Genomic DNA, 20,188 nt, shown 5'->3' with positions numbered 1-20,188 from the left:
GAAGAGTTAAAGAACTTAAAATCACGTCCTCAAACCCGACCTCCATTAAAAACAGTAAAAAAAAACAAGAAGGAAATATAAATATGGAGCAAAAAAGAGAAGAAAAAAAAATATATTAAATGAAAATATTGAATAAAAAATCTCCAGGTCTGTTCGAATTTAAGTGAGGAATCATAGAGATTGCTTCTAATTTTCTCCAAATTCAAGCATAATATTGTCTGAGAAAACCAAAAAAAGGTAGTTGGAGCATTAAGCTCTCTCCAATGTTGTAAGATACATCTTTTCGCCATTAAAGTAAGAAATGCAATCATTCTACGGGCTGAAGGAGAAAGATTACTGGAAATTTTAGGTAATCCAAAGATAGCAGTAATAGGGTGAGGAGAGATATCTATATTCAATACCTTTGAGATAATATTAAAAATGTCTCTCCAAGAAGTTTCCAGAGTAGGACAAGACCAAAACATATGAGTTAAAGAGGCTATCTGCCCCGGACATCTATCACAAAAGGATTAATATGAGAATAAAAACGAGCTAATTTATCTTTGGACATATGTGCTCTATGAACAACTTTAAATTGAATTAAGGAACGTTTAGCACAGATAGAGGAAGTATTGACTAATTGTAAAATCTGCCCCCAGTCATCCACGGAAATGATAGAACCCAATTCCTGTTCCCAATCTACCCTAATCTTATCAAATGGAGCTTTCCTAAGTTTCATAATAATATTATAAATCATAGCCAATGCACCTTTCTGACATGGATTAAGGTTAATTATAGTATCGAAAATATATGTAGGAGGAAGCATTGGAAAGGAAGAAAGTATAGTACTTAGGAAATTTCTAACTTGTAGATATCTAAAAAAATGTATTCTGGATAAATTATATTTATTAGATAATTGTTCAAAAGACATAAGGGAACCATCTAAAAATAAACCCAAAAACCGTGAAATACCCTTAGTCTTCCAAATTTGAAAAGCACGATCTGTGAAAGGGGGAGGAAAAAATATGTTACCTAAAATAGGAATCGCTAGCCCAAATTGGTTAAGATCAAAAAATTTTCTGAATTGAAACCAAATACGTAAGGTATATTTAACTATCGGGTTAGAGACCTGTTTGAGGCGTTTCAAATCAAAAGGAAGAGAGGAACCTAAAATAGAGCCAAGTGTATAGCCCTGAACAGATTGTAATTCCATTGCTACCCATTTAGGAATGGATAATATATCCTGGTCAAGTAACCAAAATTTCATATGTCGAATATTAATTGCCCAATAATAGAATCTAAAGTTAGGTAATGCTAAACCTCCATCTCTCTTAGCTTTCTGTAAATGTATTTTACCCAGTCTCGGGTTTTTATTTTGCCAAATAAATGAAGAAATTTTTGAGTCAACTTTATCAAAAAAAGATTTTGGAACAAAAATCGGTAATGCCTGAAATATATATAAAAATTTTGGCGGAAAAAACATCTTAACTGCATTAATATGACCAAAGTTAAATATAATGGAAACCATTTAGATGAAAGTTGAATAATGTGGTCAATTAAGGGTAAAAAATTAATCTTAAATAAATCTTTGTGTTTACAAGTAATTTTAATCCCAAGATATGAAAAATAATTATTAATCAATTTAAACGGAAAGTTATGATATAAGGGAAGTTGTTTATTAATCGGGAAAAGTTCACTCTTACTAAGATTTAATTTATAACCTGAAAAAAGACTAAATTGTGCTAATAAATCTAAAACAGCAGGGATGGATTTTTGAGGATTAGACATATATAAAAGTAAGTCATCAGCATAGAGTGATATTTTATGGGATTTTAAGCCCTGACTTATCCCAGTAATATTTGGAGATTCTCGAATGGCAATTGCAAGAGGTTCTAATGCAATATCAAATAATAAAGGACTAAGAGGACAACCTTGTTGAGTACCTTGAAAAAGAGGGAAAAAAGGTGAGCTTAAAGAGTTAGTACGGACCGAGGCCACAGGAGAATGATATAACAGTTTGATCCAGGATATAAATTTCGAGCTAAAATTAAACATTTCAAGCACCTTAAATACGTAAGGCCATTCTACTCTATCAAAAGCTTTCTCAGCATCTAAAGAGATAACACACTCAGGAACATTTTGTGAGGGGGTATAAACAATATTTAACAGTGTGCGAATGTTATAAAAAGAGTAACGACCTTTAATAAAACCTGTTTGGTCTTCTGAAATAATAAAAGGAAGTACTTTTTCTAATCTGTTTGCTAATAATTTAGAAAAAATTTTAGAGTCAACATTTAATAAAGATATTGGTCTATAAGATGCACATTGAGCAGGATCTTTATCCTTCTTTAATATTAGAGAGATTGACGCTCTATTGAAAGATTCGGGAAGTTTACCAACTTTTAATGAAGCCTCGAAAACCCTACAGAACCAAGGGATTAATGAAGGTGCAAAACATTTATAAAATTCTGCAGTAACCCCATCAGGGCCAGGAGCTTTCCCCAGGTTCATAGAGGAAATAACATTCTTAATCTCATCAGTGGTAATGGGAGTATCTAGCATAGAAGACATATCCTGTGAAATCTCAGGGAAATCTAAGTTATCTAAAATATCATTCATATATTTAGAGTCTCGAGAAGACTCTGATTGATATAAGGAAGAATAAAAATCAAAGGTTTGATTAATCTCTGCATGATCAAGTATCAGTCGATCATTTTGATTATAAATCTGATTAATTTGAGATTTAGCATAATTAGACTTCAATTGATTAGCCAACAGTTTGCCAATTTTGTCACTGTGTACATAAAATTCACTTCTTGTTTTCTTTAACTGGTTCACAATCGAGGACGAAAGTAATAAACTGTGTTCCATTTGAAGTTCAGTTCTTTGTTTATATAACTCCTCAGAGGGAGCTGTAACATATTTCTTATCAATTTCCTTAATCTTGTCCACAATTACCAACTCTTCCTGCTTCAGCTTCTTCCTCAAAACAGCAGAATACGAGATAATCTGACCACGAATATAAGCTTTAAAAGTATCCCAAAGAATGTTCACAGAAATATCCTCTGTATAGTTGATTGTTAAAAAAAAGATCAATCTGTTCATTCATAAAGTTAACAAAGTCCGAGTCCTGAAGCAACAGCGAATTAAAACGCCATTGTCTATTAGTTTGTGTATTGGCCAGAATTTTAATAGAAAGCTTAAGTGGAGCAAGAACCAAAATGGTTATAGAGTCATAATCACATTTAATCACTGAAGAAATAAGACGAGAGTCAATAAAGAAATAATCAATTCTTGAATAGGAATAGTGGACATGTGAAAAAAAAGAAAAATCTTTTTCCTGAGGATGCAAAAAGCGCCAAATGTACGTCGACCCAGAATCAGAGAGGAATGATTTAATCAAAGTTGCAGATTTATTAGGTAAGGTCCGTAGAGGAGCCGAACGGTCCAAAGCTGGAGATAAACAGGTATTAAGATCTCCGCCCCAGATCAATGAAAACTCATTCAAATTCGGGAACTGATTAAATAATGATTTATAAAATTCTGGACAGTCCATATTGGGAGCATAAACATTAACCAAAACTACCTTTTTATTAAATAGTAGACCACTAACCAGTATAAATCTACCATTCGGATCAGAGATAATATCATGTTGTATAAAAGTAACTGAGGAGTCTATAAAAATAGAGACGCCTCGAATCTTAGCGTTAGAGTTCGAATTAAACTGTTATCCTTCCAGAATTTAAAAAAACGTAGTCTGTCCCCCCTCCGCACATGGGTCTCTTGTAAAAATAGAATTTGTGCTTTAAGTCTCCGGAACACTTTAAAAACTTTTTTCCTTTTAATAGGATGGTTAAGACCATTAGTATTCCAGGAGACAAAATTGATAATAGACTCCATAAACCCTAAAGTCAACCCGCAAAAAGGAGGATTGACGATAGGCTTGACCCACGAACCTGGAAAGGGAACAGAACAAACAAGAGATACCGAGGAGGAGAACGCAACCAATACTTCAATAGTGTAAATAGCCCAAGAAGAAAAAAACTAAAACGTGAAGCCCCTCCCACCACCCCCACCCCATGACCCCAAGGCTAAATCTAAAACAGACCAGCCGGAAAGAAGCAAGCACTAAAACTACCCCCATGACTTCCAATAGACGCTCACTAAAAAAACATGTAAATATTAAAAAGATCAGCTAGTTATAAAACAGTAAAAGAATAAAAAAAGTAAATCAATTAAAACAAACACAATATAACAGAGAAAAAGCCAGAAAATACAAAAAAACGCGACAAACCCCAGACCCTATGAATAAACAAAAAAAAGAAATGAAATTATTAACATAAACTAGTTATGAAAACCTACAAAAAAAAGTAGATTTAAAAACTACAAAATTTAAGGCCTCAAAGGAAATACGTAGAATGACGCTGAGGAAATAACCACCCAGAATCCCCTGAGAAAAAGAAAGGAATGACGCAGATAGAAAGAAAGTTTAGCAACCATATTAATTGATCAAAAATAAACTTTTCTGCCCATATAAGGCAAAAAAAATTAAGGCCGACAGATTCACAACCTCCGATCAAACGGAGATAGTTAAAAATTATGATTAAGATGTTGAAGGTGAAAATTGATCCAGATAACTCTGGGCATCCGATGGAGATTCAAAAAAACGGAGGGCTCCATCCAACGTATGAATCCTTAAACGTGCTGGGTAAAGCAACGTTGGTTTTAAATCCATCTTGTAGAGTTCCGACATCACAGATCTGTAACGAACCCGTTGATCCGAATTTGTTTGCTGAAATCCTCCACGAACCGGAAATGAAGATCCAAAAAATCAATGTAACCTTTAGATCGAACGAATCAAAACAGTTTCTCCTTGTCTTGAAAGTAATGAAAACGTAAGATGCTTACGTTAGCAATATTACTGTGTTGATGAGAAGAGCAATATAAATCATTAGGAGAGTCATCTAAAGTCTGCTCGCATTGGGGTTATATATTCAATCCATTTATTGCAGATTTGATAAAATACGTGAGTTTAGCCTCCATAGTGTTTTCCTCATTTTCCTTTCCAGGATTAGAGACATAGAGACTGGGCTATGATCCCACAGATCAATTGTTGCAATATTACAGCACCCCTAGTCTAAATGTTTGTTGTTTTTTTTGGAAAATAGAGAATTAACACAAGTAAAGGGAAAGATTTGGGAAAGGGATAAAAAAAATGAAAAAATTAAGTAAATAAGTACATAGGGATTGGATAATTATGTCTGCGGGCAGGAACAAGCACGAACAAATTGGGATATAAACACCTACAATGGTTGGTATATAGGCTTGTATGCAACATTTTGGACCAGTGGAAATGCTCCAGAAGGGTTGTATGGAAACTATTATTACCATTTTTCTTAACAACTAATTTCATTACTTAGCCTAATAGGTTAGATTTATCACAGTACATAATTATCTATTTAAATGTTTATTTTCCTTTTATATCATCTTAATGTCTACTTAAGAATGTATAAGTAATTGTGGTTTTGTACATATAAAAAAATGGAAAAGGTTATATGTGTGAAAAAAGTACATGATAATTGTGAATTCCTTATCCAAATAAAAATAAAATTTAAAAAAAAGGAAAACGTAAGATGACATGTCGAGGTTTATCTGACTTAGACGAGTATGATGGAACTCTGTGAACACGATCCAATAACGGTGGTTGGTCAGGAAATACAGTAGGAAATGCATCTTTTAAAAGTTGAGAAAAAAACTACATAGGGTTGTCAGATTCAACAGCTTCACACACACCAATCATTCGAAGATTCTGCCTTTGCATTCTGGATTCTAAGTCAGAGTTTTTAAAGGTCAGAAAGTCAAGTTTTTTCTTGATTATAGTAATTGTTTCTTCAATTTTCCCCATCTTGAGTTCATTTTGTTGCGTGGATTTTTGAAGATTGGATATAGCCGACTGATGTTACGTGATAGATGTTTGTATTTTATTGATTGAATCGGCAATTTTCTGGAAATTAATTGAAATTTCCGCACAAATCAGCTCCGTAATAGAGGTTGAAACTTCCCTTTGAATTAGATCCGATATAGCTTTCAAAGTCACCGGTGGTTCAGTTGGAGGAAAATCGGCACCTTTCGGTCTAACTGGAAGTTTGCCGTCTTTCCCATTTTTTCCATTCTTAGACATAGCAGACCTTAAAAGCATCCGATTATCAAAGAGCCCAATTTGTTTCAAATTATTGTAAAAGTCGATGCCTTAATGGTTAGTTAAAATATAGCTGATCATAAGAAGAAAAACTCAGAGGTAATGGAGCGAGTCAAGAACACGACTTCACTCCATGAGCTCTACCGGAAGTCTCGAGTCGAGCCTTTTTATGTACCTGTCAGAATAAAGGGCAAACATAACAGTTTATGGAACATTGCTTTCGAGAGATATTGAGATACTGGTTAAGAAAAAGAAGGATGTACTGCCCAGCGGATTATCTACACCCAATTGCCCACCATTGAGAACATCTACCATAAACACTGCCTGGGCAGGGCGAAAAGCATTATCAGGGATGCATCTCACTCTAACCATGGACTTTTTACTCTCCTCCCATGTGGTAGGCACTACAGGAGCCTCCGCTCCCACACCAGCAGGCTCAGGAAGAGTTTCTTCCCTGAGGCTGTGACCCTGCTGAATCTCACATCACAGCGCTAAGCAGTATTGCATCCATATTGTACTGTCTTAGTATCTTTATATTTGTATGCTGTAGCACTTACTTTTTATTCGCAGTTATTTTGTAAATAATACTATTCTTTTGCACTTCTGGTCAGATGTTAATCGCATTTCATTGGCTTTGTATCTGTACTCGGCACAACGACAATAAAGTTGAATCTAATCTAATCTAATCTAATGTATAGGCAAGCAGGAGAAAATGAGGAGTATAAGAAATGCAAGAAAACACTTAAGTAAATCAGGAAGGCTAAAAGAAGACATGAGGTTGCTCCAGCAGACAAGCTGAAGGAGAATTCTAAGGTCTTCTATATTAAGAGCAAAAGGATAACAAGGGACAAAATTGGACCTCTGGAAGATCAGAGTGGTACTCTATGTGTGGAGCCGCAAGAGATGGGGAATACCTTAAATTGATTTTTTGCATCTGTATTTACTCGAAAGATGGACACAGTGTCTGTTGATGTGAGGAAATGCAGCAGAGAAAAATGGGCTGAAAAATGGCAGATGGAATTTAATGCAGACAAGTGTGAGGTGTTGCACTTTGGGAGGACCAACCAGGGTAGGTCTTACATGGAGTGCAGTAGGGCACTGAGGAGTGTGGTAGAATAGAGGGATCGAGGAATAAAGATATGTAATTCCTTGAAAGTGGTGTCACAATTAGATAGGCTCATGAAGAATCTTTTGGCACATTGGCCTTTATAAATTAGTGCATTGAGTACAGGAGTTGAAATGTTATGTTGAAGTTGTATAAGATATTGGTGAGACCTAATTTGAAGTATTGTGTGTAGTTTTGGTCACCCACTTACAGGAAAGATGTAAATAAAATTGAAAAAGTGCGGCGAAAATTTACCAGGATGTTGCTGGGACCTGAGGAACTGAGTTATATGGAAAGATTGAATAGGCTAGGGCTTCATTCCCTGAAATGTGAAAGGTTGAGTGGAGATTTGGTAGAGGTATACAAAATTATGAGAGGTTTTCATAGGGTAAATGAAAGCAGGCTTTTCCCATGGAGGTTGTATCAGACTACAACTAGCAGTCATGGGTTAAGGTTGAAAGATGAAATGTTTCAGAGGAACATGAAGGGGAATTTCTTCACTCAGGGTGGTGAAACGAGCTGCCAGTGCAACTTGATGCAGGGTCAATTTCAACATTTAAGAGAAATTTGGATAGGTACATGGATGGTCAAGTATGGAGGGTTATAGTCCCAATGATTTGTCCTCTACAGCCATCTGTGGCAATGATTTCCACAGATTCACCACCCTATGGGCAAAAGAGATGAGAACTTGAGCAACAAGTGACTACTGCTCTGTAATGCTTAGAGTTACAATTAATTTGGTAGTATATGCTTCCTATTGTTTAACTTCAGCAGTGCCTAGGTAGATTGCCAGAACAAAGATACAAACTATGACATTCGTTGTATTTGTCATTTGCAGAATGTGTGACACGGGAGAGGGACTGTTTACATTTCAGACACGGGAAGGAGAGAACATCTATCAGAAGGTACATTCAGCAACTCTGGCCATAGCCGAACAACACGAGCAACTGATGCTGGAGATGGAGAAAAAAACACGGGTATGTATCAGCCAGACTTTGAAAGGATTCATTATGTCTTGTACATTTTCTGGAAGTGTAATTTGACAGAAGCTTTTCAAAATTACTTAAGGATAAATTTATGACATCCCACTAATATAATAGTAGGAGGGGCATTGGAGAATCGATGCTTGATAAATTAATGCCTGAAAATCTATCACTGTTGGAAAGTCCTGTTGGACATTCCAAAAGCTCTGTAATGTTGTTAAGGTAAGTCAGACAACATAGCAATCATAGCTTCAGTCTTTCCATGTGAATACAAAAGATAATTTACACTCAGTGGCCACTTTATTAGATAGAGGTGTAGCACCTGCTGTGGTCTTCAGCTGCTGTAACCCACCCACTTAAAGATTCGACGTATTGCTCTTTCAGAGATGGTCTTCTGCACACCACTGTTTTAGCCTACAGAACTGTCACGCACTGGATAATTCTGCTTTTCACGTCATTCTGTGTAAACTCTAAAGACTGTCGTGCAAAAAAATTCCCAGGAGATCAGGAGTTTCTGAGATATTCAGTTGTGTCTGGCAACAACAATCTTTCCACAGTCAAATGTATCTCGATCACATTTCTTCCCCATTCTGATGTTTGGTCTGAACAACAACTGAACATCTTGACCACGCGTAAATGCTTTTATGCATTGAGTTGCTGCCACATGATTGGCTGATTAGATATTTGCATTAATGAGCAGGTGTGCCTAATAAAGTGGCCACTGAGTGCATTTTAGAGTGCAAAAAGAAACAACACCTTTCTCGGTTGACCTGCCTCTCTAAAGATTGACCAACTATATAAGCACAGTTAAGAGTTCTGGATCCTCTTCATGTCTCTATTTCTGATACCAGATGAAAGGTAAATACAACGTTTCAGCATGAATTACAGCAAAATATGAAATATGAAAGTTTATAAACCTGTAACTGCAACAAAAGGTCAATATGTGAGGTAGCCATTTCAATGGACACATTTTAATATATCCACCGGTTTTGACTAATTAAACATATACCAGCTTGCCAGTATGTGATTTACCATATCACTTCATTACCTGACAGCTGTATGGTTCTTCATCTTTTGAAATGACTTGGAATCTTCTGTGAATGGTAACACCAAAGGAATAAAATCAAAAATTGTTCAAACCATAAGACCAAAAGACATAGGAACATAATTAGCCTATTCTCCCCGTTGAGCCTGCTCTGCCTTTCTAATATGGCTGATTTATTATCCCTCCATTTCGCAGCCTTCTTCCTATAACCATTGACAGTCTTACTATCAAGAAAATATCAGTCTCCACCTTAAATATACCCAATGATTTGGCCTCTGCAGAAGTCTGCGGCACTTAATTCCACAGATTCACCACCATCTGGTGAAATAAATTCCTCCTCATCTCTTTTCTAAGGGGAGGTCCTTCTATTCTGAGGCTGTGCCCTCTGGTCCTAGACTCCCCCACTACAGGAAACAATAAACTAAAAACAATGATCTTTGAGTTTATTTTCAACAATAAATTTGACTCATTTCAGATATTTGCATCATTAGCAGGAGCTATAATGTTTTTCTCCAAAAGTGTGCACTATATGTGTACAGTACTATAAAACAAAACTGTTTATTCCCACCACAGTATTTGATGTTTCTGCATCATTCTATTTCTACTAAATTGGCTAGAATACATTTTATTTGAATGAAAGAAAAGCTTAAACTTCAAAAGCCTGTGTAGCCTTGATGGAGCCAATAAATCTGCAAGCTGTTTCCATAATTGGTCTTTTTCTGCCTCTGTTTCAAATGGGTGTTGCATCACTTTGGAATCTAGATTCCATAACTCAAAGCTGCGGCTCAGAATGGCAAGTGACAGAAACTGGTGCGTAATTACTTGCAGAGAAAATGCAATGTAACTTTGAAATCCCTTCTATGTCTGTCTTCATTCTCTGTGACATTTAGTTAAAATTGCATTGCCTTGTTAACAGAGCAATAATGAAACCTTAACACGTCAATTGTCCAGTTAAAGAAAAACTTGCTTGCTTTTATTTCCAATATATTTACAGTAACAGAATAAAGCCATTTAAACAATTACTTCTGATTCACTGTCAGATATATGAATATAGTGTTTTCAGTCTTTCAATTGAAAAGCACACAAACAATATCATAATTCACAGGAGCTCAATGGATATTCTTTCAATATTCACCTACTAGTGACTTTATATGGATGTTATTTTACAGTAGTACTGTGGAAATATGATGTGAGCCATTTTGATTATGGCATCTATCAAAAAAAGAATTAGAATCAAAATCCAGATTATTACCACTGGCATGCCCTGAAATTTGTTGTTTAGAATCATCAAAAATTACAGTGAGAAATACACTCAGTGGCCACTTCATTAGGTACACTTGTACACCTGTATGTTAATGCAAATATCTAACCAGCCAACCATAAGGCTGCAAATCAGAAGCATGCAGACATATTCTGGAGGTTCTGTTGTTGTTCAAACCAAACATCAGAATGGGGAAGAAATGTGATCTAAATGACTTTGATCATAGATTGTTTGTTGGTGCCAGATGGAGTGGCTTGAGTATCTCAGAAACTGCTGATATCCCGGGATTTCAACACACAACAGTCTCTTAGAGTTCTGTGGGCGAAAATGCCTTGTTAAAGAGAAAGGTCAGACTGGCTCAAGCTGACAGAAAGGATGCAGCAACTCAAATGGCCAAACATTAGAACAGTGGTGTGCAGAAGAGCATCTTTGGAAGTACAGCATGTTGAACCTTGAAGTAGAAAACCACACACAGTTGCACTCCTGTGCCTAATAAAGTGGCAACTGAATGTATGTGGTGAAAGTTATTGTTTCATGCAATACTATAAATTACAATAGGAAATATAAATAAAAAGATCATGTGGTGCAATAAGGAGGCAGTACAGGACCTTGAAGATGCACACTCAATGTTCCAGGATCAGCTTCTTCCCCTCCATCATCACAATTCTGAATGGCAATAAAACCATGAGGACTTCACTATATTTTCCTACTTTTTTGAAGTATTGACGTATTTATTTAATTTAATTTAATTTTTTATATATTGTGGCACCCTGGGGGGGGGCGGGGGGGGGAGTGATTTAGAGCTTGTCCCAGCACTCCTGGCCAGCGCTATTTATTGTTCTTGTTTGAAAATGCATTAGTGGGATTATGGTGGGATGTTCAAGGTCATTTATTGTTACATCTTAGCTTGGGTTATACAGTTATACTCATGTGTGTTTGTGGGATACCCTGACTGTAACCGTGGTGTGTGATAACCACCTGCTCCACGTGTACAAGACTGAGCAGTTCTCTCTCCAAGTCATCATGCCTGGTCTGTTTTCATGCTAATCGCAATAAAAATAACAGTCGAGTTAAACAAGCTTTTCTCATCTGTCATCATGGTCTGAACGCTCACCACACTGGTGTCAGGAGTGGGATTAGAAATTGATGGCAAGATCGAAGAGCTACAACATCGAATGGAGTGCCTTAAGACCCAAGGAATAAGTCAAGGATCTGAGTTGTGTGCCTCCCCTGCACCCCCCAACCGGGTTACCAAAGACGAGATACCAACTCAGAGGAAGGACTGTGTACCCAGGCTCCCCAACCCGGGAAACATGGCAGAGCACACCACCACCTCCCCTGTGGGCTACACCAGAGAACCCAAAATACCGTGCAACATGGCAGGCACCTCCAATGCCACTGGAGCAAGAGGAGGCCAACGGGCCTCAGCAATTCACACCACAAGGTCCACCTTGAAGCTCCCCAGATACAATGGGACCAGCCACCTGGAGCCTCACTTGGCGCAAGTCAAACTTGCTGCATGGCACAACGGGTGGTGCCCTACCGAGTTGGCAGTGCACCTTGCCCTGGTGGGGGATGCCCTGCAGAGCAGCATGACTGCAGGGCCCTCATAGTGGCACTGAAGTGGCGTTTCAAGCAGAGGCCATTGGCAGAAGTAATGAGGGAAGAAATGGGCAGCAGATGGCACCTTGTGGGAGAAAGCCTGAAGGCACTTGCAGCAGATCTCCACCACTGTGCTCGACATGGCTACCCCCAGTGCCCAACTGCGGCCCAGGAAGAGCTTGCCCTCTACACCTTTGCAAAGGTGCTGACGCCGGAGTGCCTTTGGCAGCATGTTCGCCTGGCATCACCATCATCGCTGGATGAGGCGCTGACTGAAGAGGAGAGGGCAGAAGCAATTTTAACCCCCCAAAGCATTCCAGTGCTGCCCCGCATATTGTGAGCCTGGGCTTGTGTCAGTGAGGCGGAGGAGTAAATTGACGAGGAGGAGCCCGTGAGACGGGTATGACTAGCACCGTGCCAGCCCTGTCACAGCCCAGTACACATGGGCGGCACTGCTCAAGACCACAGCAGAATCCCTCCCTTGTCACTCCTCCGGGTGGGTGAGGAGCAAGGCTTATACATGGACTGTGAGGTGAACGGCATTGGATACCATGCGTTGGTGGACATAGGGTCGACTATCACCATCATCCTTTCCGGTGTCCCCCTGACACGGACCAGCCATCCCGCCTGGGTGGACAATGACGGCGTCCAGCTGGCATGGTCACCGGCAACTGTGCAGTGATGAGAGGGAAGACGTGGCTATGCATCACAGAGGGGAAAAACACAGTGGAGCACAAAGTGTGGCTAGCTGATATCCGGGACTCCTGCTTCATTGGCCTGGACCTGCCGTCCCACTGGGCGGGGGGGGGGACACGTGCGGTGATCGTATGGATGTGCCAGGTGGCAATACTCTGCCTCATCACTGAAACCGTGGCTCTCCGGCAGGGCAGCTCCAGGAAGCAGACCAGAGAGGCACAGTAACAACCACCACCAGTCACTCCAGTGCAGCTCACTGTCCCCCTGTCATCAGCAACTGCAGCGGCGCAGCATGACAATGGCTTCCTCCAGTGAGACCGTCCAGGCGGTCTGAGAGTTGTGGCTGCGGATCAGCAAGGGTTTGGATCAGGACCAGCAGCAGCAGCTGAAGGACCTTCTGGACCAGCACATCGACATCTTCGCAACCAGGGATGAGGATGGCAGGCACACAGGGCTGGTCCAACAACACGTCAACACCAGAGATGACAGCCCATCCACCCACAGGCCCATCTCCTGGCCCTCACCAAACGCCAGGCAGCAGAGCAGCGGATCAAAGAGATGCAGCAGTTGGCATCATTGAGCCCTTCCACAGCCCATGGGCAGCTCCAGCGATGATGGTTGGGAAGAAAGCCGGGTCATGGTGGTTCTGTGTAGACTACCACTATCTCAATGCCATGACGCAGAAGGACTCCTACCCGCTGCCCTGAATTGACGATAGCCTGGACTACATCGCTGGTTCAACCTGGTTCAGCTCTCTCAGTCTCCACAGTGGCTACTGGCAGGTCGATCTGGCCCCAGAGTCCCGTCCCAAGACTGCCTTCACCACTGGTCAAGGGCTGTGGCACTTTCGGGTAATGCCATTTGGTCTGTGTAATCTCCTAGCCACATTCAAGAGTCTGACGGTCTGATGGAGAGGGTGCTGGCTCACTTTCCGCAGAGTCACTGCGTCTCTCTTTGGATGATCTCCTGGTGCACACCTCCGTTTTTATTAATGTTCTGTGGAACCTGCGAACCTGATCCTCAGCCCTTTTAAATGCTGCCTGCTGCACTGCCAGACGAAGTTCCTGGGACACGTTGTGAGTGCAGGAGGGGTTATGGACCCTGAGAAGGCGGCGGCTGTCAGGGAATGGCCTACCCTCCACCATGTCTCCAAGGTTCACAGCTTCCTGGGGCTGGCATGATACTATCACCAGTTTATTAAAGACTTCACCACCATCGCCAATTCCCTGCACCAACTCACTGAGAAGGGGAGGCCCTTCGCCTGGACTGAACCTGTGCTGCAGCCTTCCATCAACTCCGAGCTGTGCTCACTTAGGATCCGGTGCTGGTCTATCCCGATCCAGCCTGCCCCTTCATTGTTGATACAGATGCCAGCAACGGATGGTCTCGGCACCATCCTATCACAGGAGGGGGACCAAGGAGAGTGCGTTGTGGCGTACTTCAGCTGTACCCTGAGCCACACTGAATGGAACCCACCGGGAGCTCTTGGCTATGGTCCAGGACCTCCGCCACTTCCGCCCCTACCTCTTTGGCCCACGGTTCCTGCTTCGCCATGTATCTCTGACCAGGCCGTTGAGCTTCCGCGGACCCAAGGAGCAGATGGCGTGCTGGCTCAAGGCTCTTCAGGATTACGATTTTGAGATGCAGCACCATGCTGGAAGGCACCACAGTAACACTGATGCTGTGCACCGACCGCAGCGCCATGACGCGGAGCCCCTAGGGGACTACCTAGGGGTAGCTATAGGAGGTGTCTGTCACCGTGGGGACGACTGCCAATGTTGGAACAGCAGCCCGTTGCGCACCTCCAGCATGCCCCACTGAGAGTATGAATCCAGAGTGGAGATCTCCCCCCACCCTGGCCGCCGTCCCGTGCACAGCCGCCCCCTCACCCGGACCGGCACAGGATCACTTCTCACCTCACGGCGCAGCTGCTGGTGGTCGATGGAGGCGAGGTCACTGCCGGCTGCCACCTGCAGTGCCTCCACCGCCGCTTGCCCCAGCTCCACTCGAGGCAGCGACAGTGGCGACATTTGGTGGGCTCTGAGAGCTGGATGGGGCAGGGGCGGCATTTTGGGGCTGCAAAGACGTCGTGCAAGCTGCAAGAATGCTTACATTGGCCTGGGTGCAGGCAAGATGTGGAGCCGTTTGTGCAGTGCTGTGACGCTTGATGCTTGCGTGTCCCAGAAGGGGCCGTGCCCCCGGTCTAGGGCGCCAGTGCAACAGTACCTGGTGGGGGCCCCAGTAGAGCGCGTAGGGGTGGACGTCCTGGGCCCCTTCCCCCACACTGACTCCGGGATTAGCAATGTTCTCATGGCCATGGATTACTTCACAAAGTGGCCAGAGGAGTACGTGATACTCAGCCAAAGCACTACCACTGCTGAATGACTTGTGGAGGAGTTCTCGTGCTGTTTCTGTCCCCCTGAAGAACTCCACAGGTAAATGCCAGCTGTGCTCATGTTCAGGCGGGAGCTGCATACCCCGGTGGATCTGGTGTTCGGCCCCCCCCCCCCAAGCCGGAGATTCCTGGGGAGGCCGGTTTGGGGTAGTTGCAGCACCTCAGGAGGCACATGCAGGCTGTTCATGATGCAGCTTGGCAGAACCATAGTGTAGCCAGCGACCGACAAAAACGGGCTTATGATGCCTGCAGCTGGGACAGGACTTTGCCGTGAGGTAATAAGTGTGGATCTACTGCCCCTCCTGGAAGAAGTGACTATCCCCCCAAGCTGGGAAGCCACTGGAAGGGGCCAGGAGAGGTGCTCAACCATATCCCTGACATTGTGTATTGGGTGTGGTAGTCTGAGCAGCGGGAGGCAGTCATGCTGCACAGGGATTGGCTGGCACTCTATCTGCCCTTGGTCACCACTGACCCAGCCTCTTGGCCTCATCAAACAGTGCCTCCCCTAGTGGGGGGAGAGACTACAAGTGCCCTCCCCAGTGCCCCAGGCAGCAGCATTGACCACCACCGGGACTGTTGGACTTTGTTGTGGACTCTGGAATTGCTGGGGACGGCTGACCCCTCATGTGGGGGCAGTGTGGCACACGGGGGAGGTGTGGTCGACAGCTGGCTGGGGCTATTCCTGGCAGCTGGCACTACTTATTGTTCTTGTTTTAAAGTGCATTCATGGGATTATGGTGGGATGTTCACGTTCATTTATTTTACATCTTAGCTTGGGTTATACAGTTATTTGCTTGTGTGTTTGTGTAACCAGGGTGTTTGGTAATCACCTCCACTGTCTATATGTCCTCTCCCCGGGTCATTGCAGCAGGTCTGTTTTTGAGCTTATCGCAATAAAAACAAGTTGAGTTAATCGATCTTTTCTCGTCTGTCATCAAGGACCAAATGCTCACCACAGTATACTTCTCATTGTAATTTATGTTTATTATTTTTATTATGAATTGCATTGTACTGCTGCCACAAAACAACAAACTTCATGGCATATGCCAGTGATATCAAACTTGATTCTGATTCCGATTCAAAAAGAGAGCCAAAACTAAAAATGAAATAAGGTTCATGGATTCATGGACTGTTGATGGTGGAGGGGAATAAGTTGTTTCTAAGATGTTGAGTCTGTGTGTTTAGGTCCCTATACTCCTTCCCTGATGGCAGCAACGAGAAGAGGGCATGTCCTGAGTGGTGGGAGGTGATAAATGTTGTACGCCTCCTTTCTGAGGCACTGGCTTTTGAAGGTATCCTCGATGCTGGGGCAGCTGGTGCCCAGGATGAAGCTGGCTGAGTTTACAAACCCCTGCAGCTTAAAAAAGGTTACTCTTGAAGCTTTCTGCCTGTGAAAAGCATGAGTATACCTTTGTGTGGTGACATGGACTGAGTTTAGTATTCTCGGCATGGCAAGTTTCTGATATCAGCCTGATGGTTAAGTAGTACTACACCATGACTGCATACCCGGACTCCTCTTGTGTAGCTAACCTGCACAGACTGGAAATGAGCAATACCTTATTAGAAATCACTTCCCGTCCTCTGAGTTATGAAATAATTCATAATGCAATGTATCTGGAAAAAATGGAATACTAAGGTCAGTAATTTCTTTGGCATGTGTTACAGGAAATAACCACCATTTAATATAATACATTAATATAACATAGTCAGCCACATTACTAATGTGTAGCCAACAACGTTCTAGGACTAGAAAATATTACTGACTATATTAGAGATAAGAGATTCTGCAGATGCTGGAAATCCAGATCAACATACACAAAATGCTGGAGGGACTCAAAAGATCAGGCAACATAAGTGGGGGGGATAAGCAGTTGACGCTTCAGGTCGAAACCCTCCATCGGGACAATCCTGATTGACAGTTTATTTGCAAACGCGAGGAAATCTGCAGGTGCTGGAAATTCGAGCAACACACACAAAATGCTGGTGGAACGCAGCAGCCGAGGCAGCATCTATAGGAAGAGGTACAATCGATGTTTTGGGCCAAGACCCTTCGTCAGGACTAACTGAAAGAAGAGATAGTAAGAGATTTGAAAGTTGGCAGGGAGGGGAGATCCGAAATGATAGGAGAAGACAGGGGGGTGGGGGAGGGATGGAGCTAAGAGCTGGAAAGTTGATTGGCAAAAGGGATACAAGGCTGGAGAAGGAAGAGGATCATGGGACGGGAAGCCTAGGGGAAAAGAAAGGAGGGGAGCCCACAGGATGGAGAGCAGGTAAGGAGTTATAGTGAGAGAGACCGAGGGAGAAAAAAGAGAGAGAAAAGAAAGGGGAAAAATTTTTTTAAAAATCAAATAAATAAGTAAATAGATAGATAGATAAGGGATGGGGTAAGAAGGGGAGGAGGGGCATTAACAGAAGTTAGAGAAGTCGATGTTCATGCCATCAGGTTGGAGGCTACCCAGACGGAATATAAGGTGTTGGTTCCTCCAACCTGAGTGTGGCTTCATTTTGACAGTAGAGGAGGCCGTGGATAGACATATCGGAATGGGAATGGGACGTGGAATTAAAATGTGTGGCCACTGGGAGATCCTGCTTTCTCTGGCAGACAGAGCGTAGGTGTTCAGGGAAACAGTCTCCCAGTCTGCGTCGGGTCTCGTCAATATATAGAAGGCTGCATCAGGAGCACCGGACACAGTATATCACCCCAGCCGACTCACAGGTGAAGTGTCACCTCACCTGGAAGGACTGTTTGGGGCCCTGAATGGTGGTGAGGGAGGAAGTGTAAGGGCAGGTGTATCACTTGTTCTGCTTACAAGGATAAGTGCCGGGAGGGAGATCGGAGGGAAGGGATGGGGAGGACAAATGGACAAGGGAGTCGCATAGGGAGCTGAGTTCCTTCAGCATTTTGTGTGTGTCCACTGTCTATGTTAGTCAATGTTTATTTAGTTTTCAACTATTACTGATGCTGTGTTTGACTACAGCAACAATATCAACAAAATTAAATATATTGTGCTCTCATTCCTAATGCCGTTTTGCCTTTTGAACTTTGAATTATCTTAAACCTTTGGCTTCCACAGATGCTGCTTGGACTATAGTGTTCTTCCAGTGCTCTGTTTTGTTTAAATGCATACTTTTCCCAAGGGAAGTTTCCAATCAAATGGCCTACTTTAGCTTTCCAATAAGGTCACCCTTTCCCATGTGAATCCTTCATCTTTCTGCCCCATGATCTTCTTGAGCAGAGGTTTCTGAATATGGCTTGTAAGCCTGCCCCTTTCAGACACACCAAATGCTTGCATAATCCTAATAGCATGCTTTCCATTTCAACCTTGAAATGACAATTACTACCATCAGTTCCCTGACCATCTTCCTTACTACCGATCACCACACTGGACTCCGTGCTCTGACTCTGACTAACTCACTGTCTCCCCCATCCCCCAAATGCCATCTATAAATTTACCGATGATACAACCATTGTTGGCAATATTTCAGATGGTGATGAGGAGGCGTACAGAAATGAGATAGACCAGCTGGGCGAGTAATGTTGCAACAAAAATCTTGCATTCAACATTAGTAAGACCAAAGAATTGGTTGTGGACTTCAGGAAAGGAAGGTTGAGGGAACATACCAGATCTCATCAGCAGTAGAAAGGATGGGCAATTTTAAGTTCCTGGGTGTCGATATCTCTGAAGATCTATCCTGGGCCCAACATATTGATACAATTACAAAGAAGGCATGGCAGCGGCTATATTTCATCAGGAGTTTGAGGAGACTTGGTTTGGCACCAAAGACTCTTGCGAATTTCTACAGATGTACTATGGAGAGCATTCTACTTCATTACATCATCATCCAGTATGGAGGGGCTACTGAATAGGATTGGAAACTGTAGAAAGTTGCAATCTCAGTCAGTTCCATCATCCGTCATGAGTATTAGCCATGTCCACATCGAGGGCACCTTCAAAATACAATGCCTGAAGAAGGCAGCATCCATCATTAAGGACCCTCATTAACCTTGGACATGCCCTCTTCTCATTGCTACCATCAAAGAGGAGGTATAGGTGCCTGAAGACACATACTCTGCATTTCAGGAACAGATTCTTCCCTCCACCATCCAATTTCTGAATGGTCATTGAACCCATGAACACTACACCACTTTTTTTACTGTATATCTTTCTTTTTGCACTACATACTTAATGCAGTTTCATATATCAATGAGTCTCGATGAAGGGTCTGAGCCCGAAATGTCCACAGTTTACTCTTTTCCATAGATGCTACTGGGTCTACTGAGTTCCTCCAGCATTTTGTATGTGTTGCTTGTATTTCCAGCATCTGCAGATTTCCTCCTGTTTTTGACCAAGGAATTCAAAGTTGCTGATCCTCTTATGAGGAGTGGCTAATGGACCTCTAGTTTCCTCCTCCTAATGTCAATAATCAGCTCCTTGATCCACTCAGCAAGGTTTTCAATCTCCCTCCTATAAAAGTGGTTTAAAGTGTTTAGTGTACATTGCAATGACTGAGGTAATAGATGGAGGGGGCTAGGGGGTGTCTTACTAGAATGATTGATCCTATTAACTACCTGGGGGAAGAAATTTTTAAGATGGCATGAAGTTTTTGTTTTAATGGCTCTATAATGCTTTCTTGTTGGCGTGTGGCCAACTGGTTAAGGCATTCATCTAGTGATCTGAAGGTCGCTAGTTCGAGCCTTGGCTGAGGCAGCGTGTTGTGTTCTTGAGCAAGGCACTTAAACCACACATTGATCTGCAACAACACCGGTGCCAAGCTGTATGGGTCCTAATGCCATTCCCTTGGACAACATTGGTGGCATGGAGAGGGGAGACTTGCAGCATGGGCAACTGCTGGTCTTCCATACAACCTTGCCCAGGCCTATGCCCTGGAAACCTTCCAAGGTGCAAATCCATGGTCTCATGA

General features: G+C 42.4%; 1 protein-coding gene across 3 annotated transcripts in view; it reads left to right on the top strand.

Annotated features, from left to right (window-relative positions):
• Nucleotides 1-20,188, top strand: part of dok6 (docking protein 6) — a 609,418-nt gene that overhangs the window by 529,438 nt on the left and 59,792 nt on the right. For all 3 annotated transcript variants that reach the window (XM_063055165.1, XM_063055183.1, XM_063055174.1), the window contains one exon: nucleotides 8,122-8,260. In XM_063055165.1, the coding sequence (XP_062911235.1) occupies nucleotides 8,122-8,260 (139 nt within the window). The remainder of the gene's footprint in view (nucleotides 1-8,121; nucleotides 8,261-20,188) is intronic.

Source organism: Mobula hypostoma, chromosome 1 (assembly GCF_963921235.1).
Source record: "Mobula hypostoma chromosome 1, sMobHyp1.1, whole genome shotgun sequence".
Lineage (NCBI taxonomy): Eukaryota > Metazoa > Chordata > Chondrichthyes > Myliobatiformes > Myliobatidae > Mobula > Mobula hypostoma.
The sequence above is the reverse complement of the archived record's forward strand: the minus strand, read 5'-3'. Positions and strand labels throughout refer to the sequence as shown.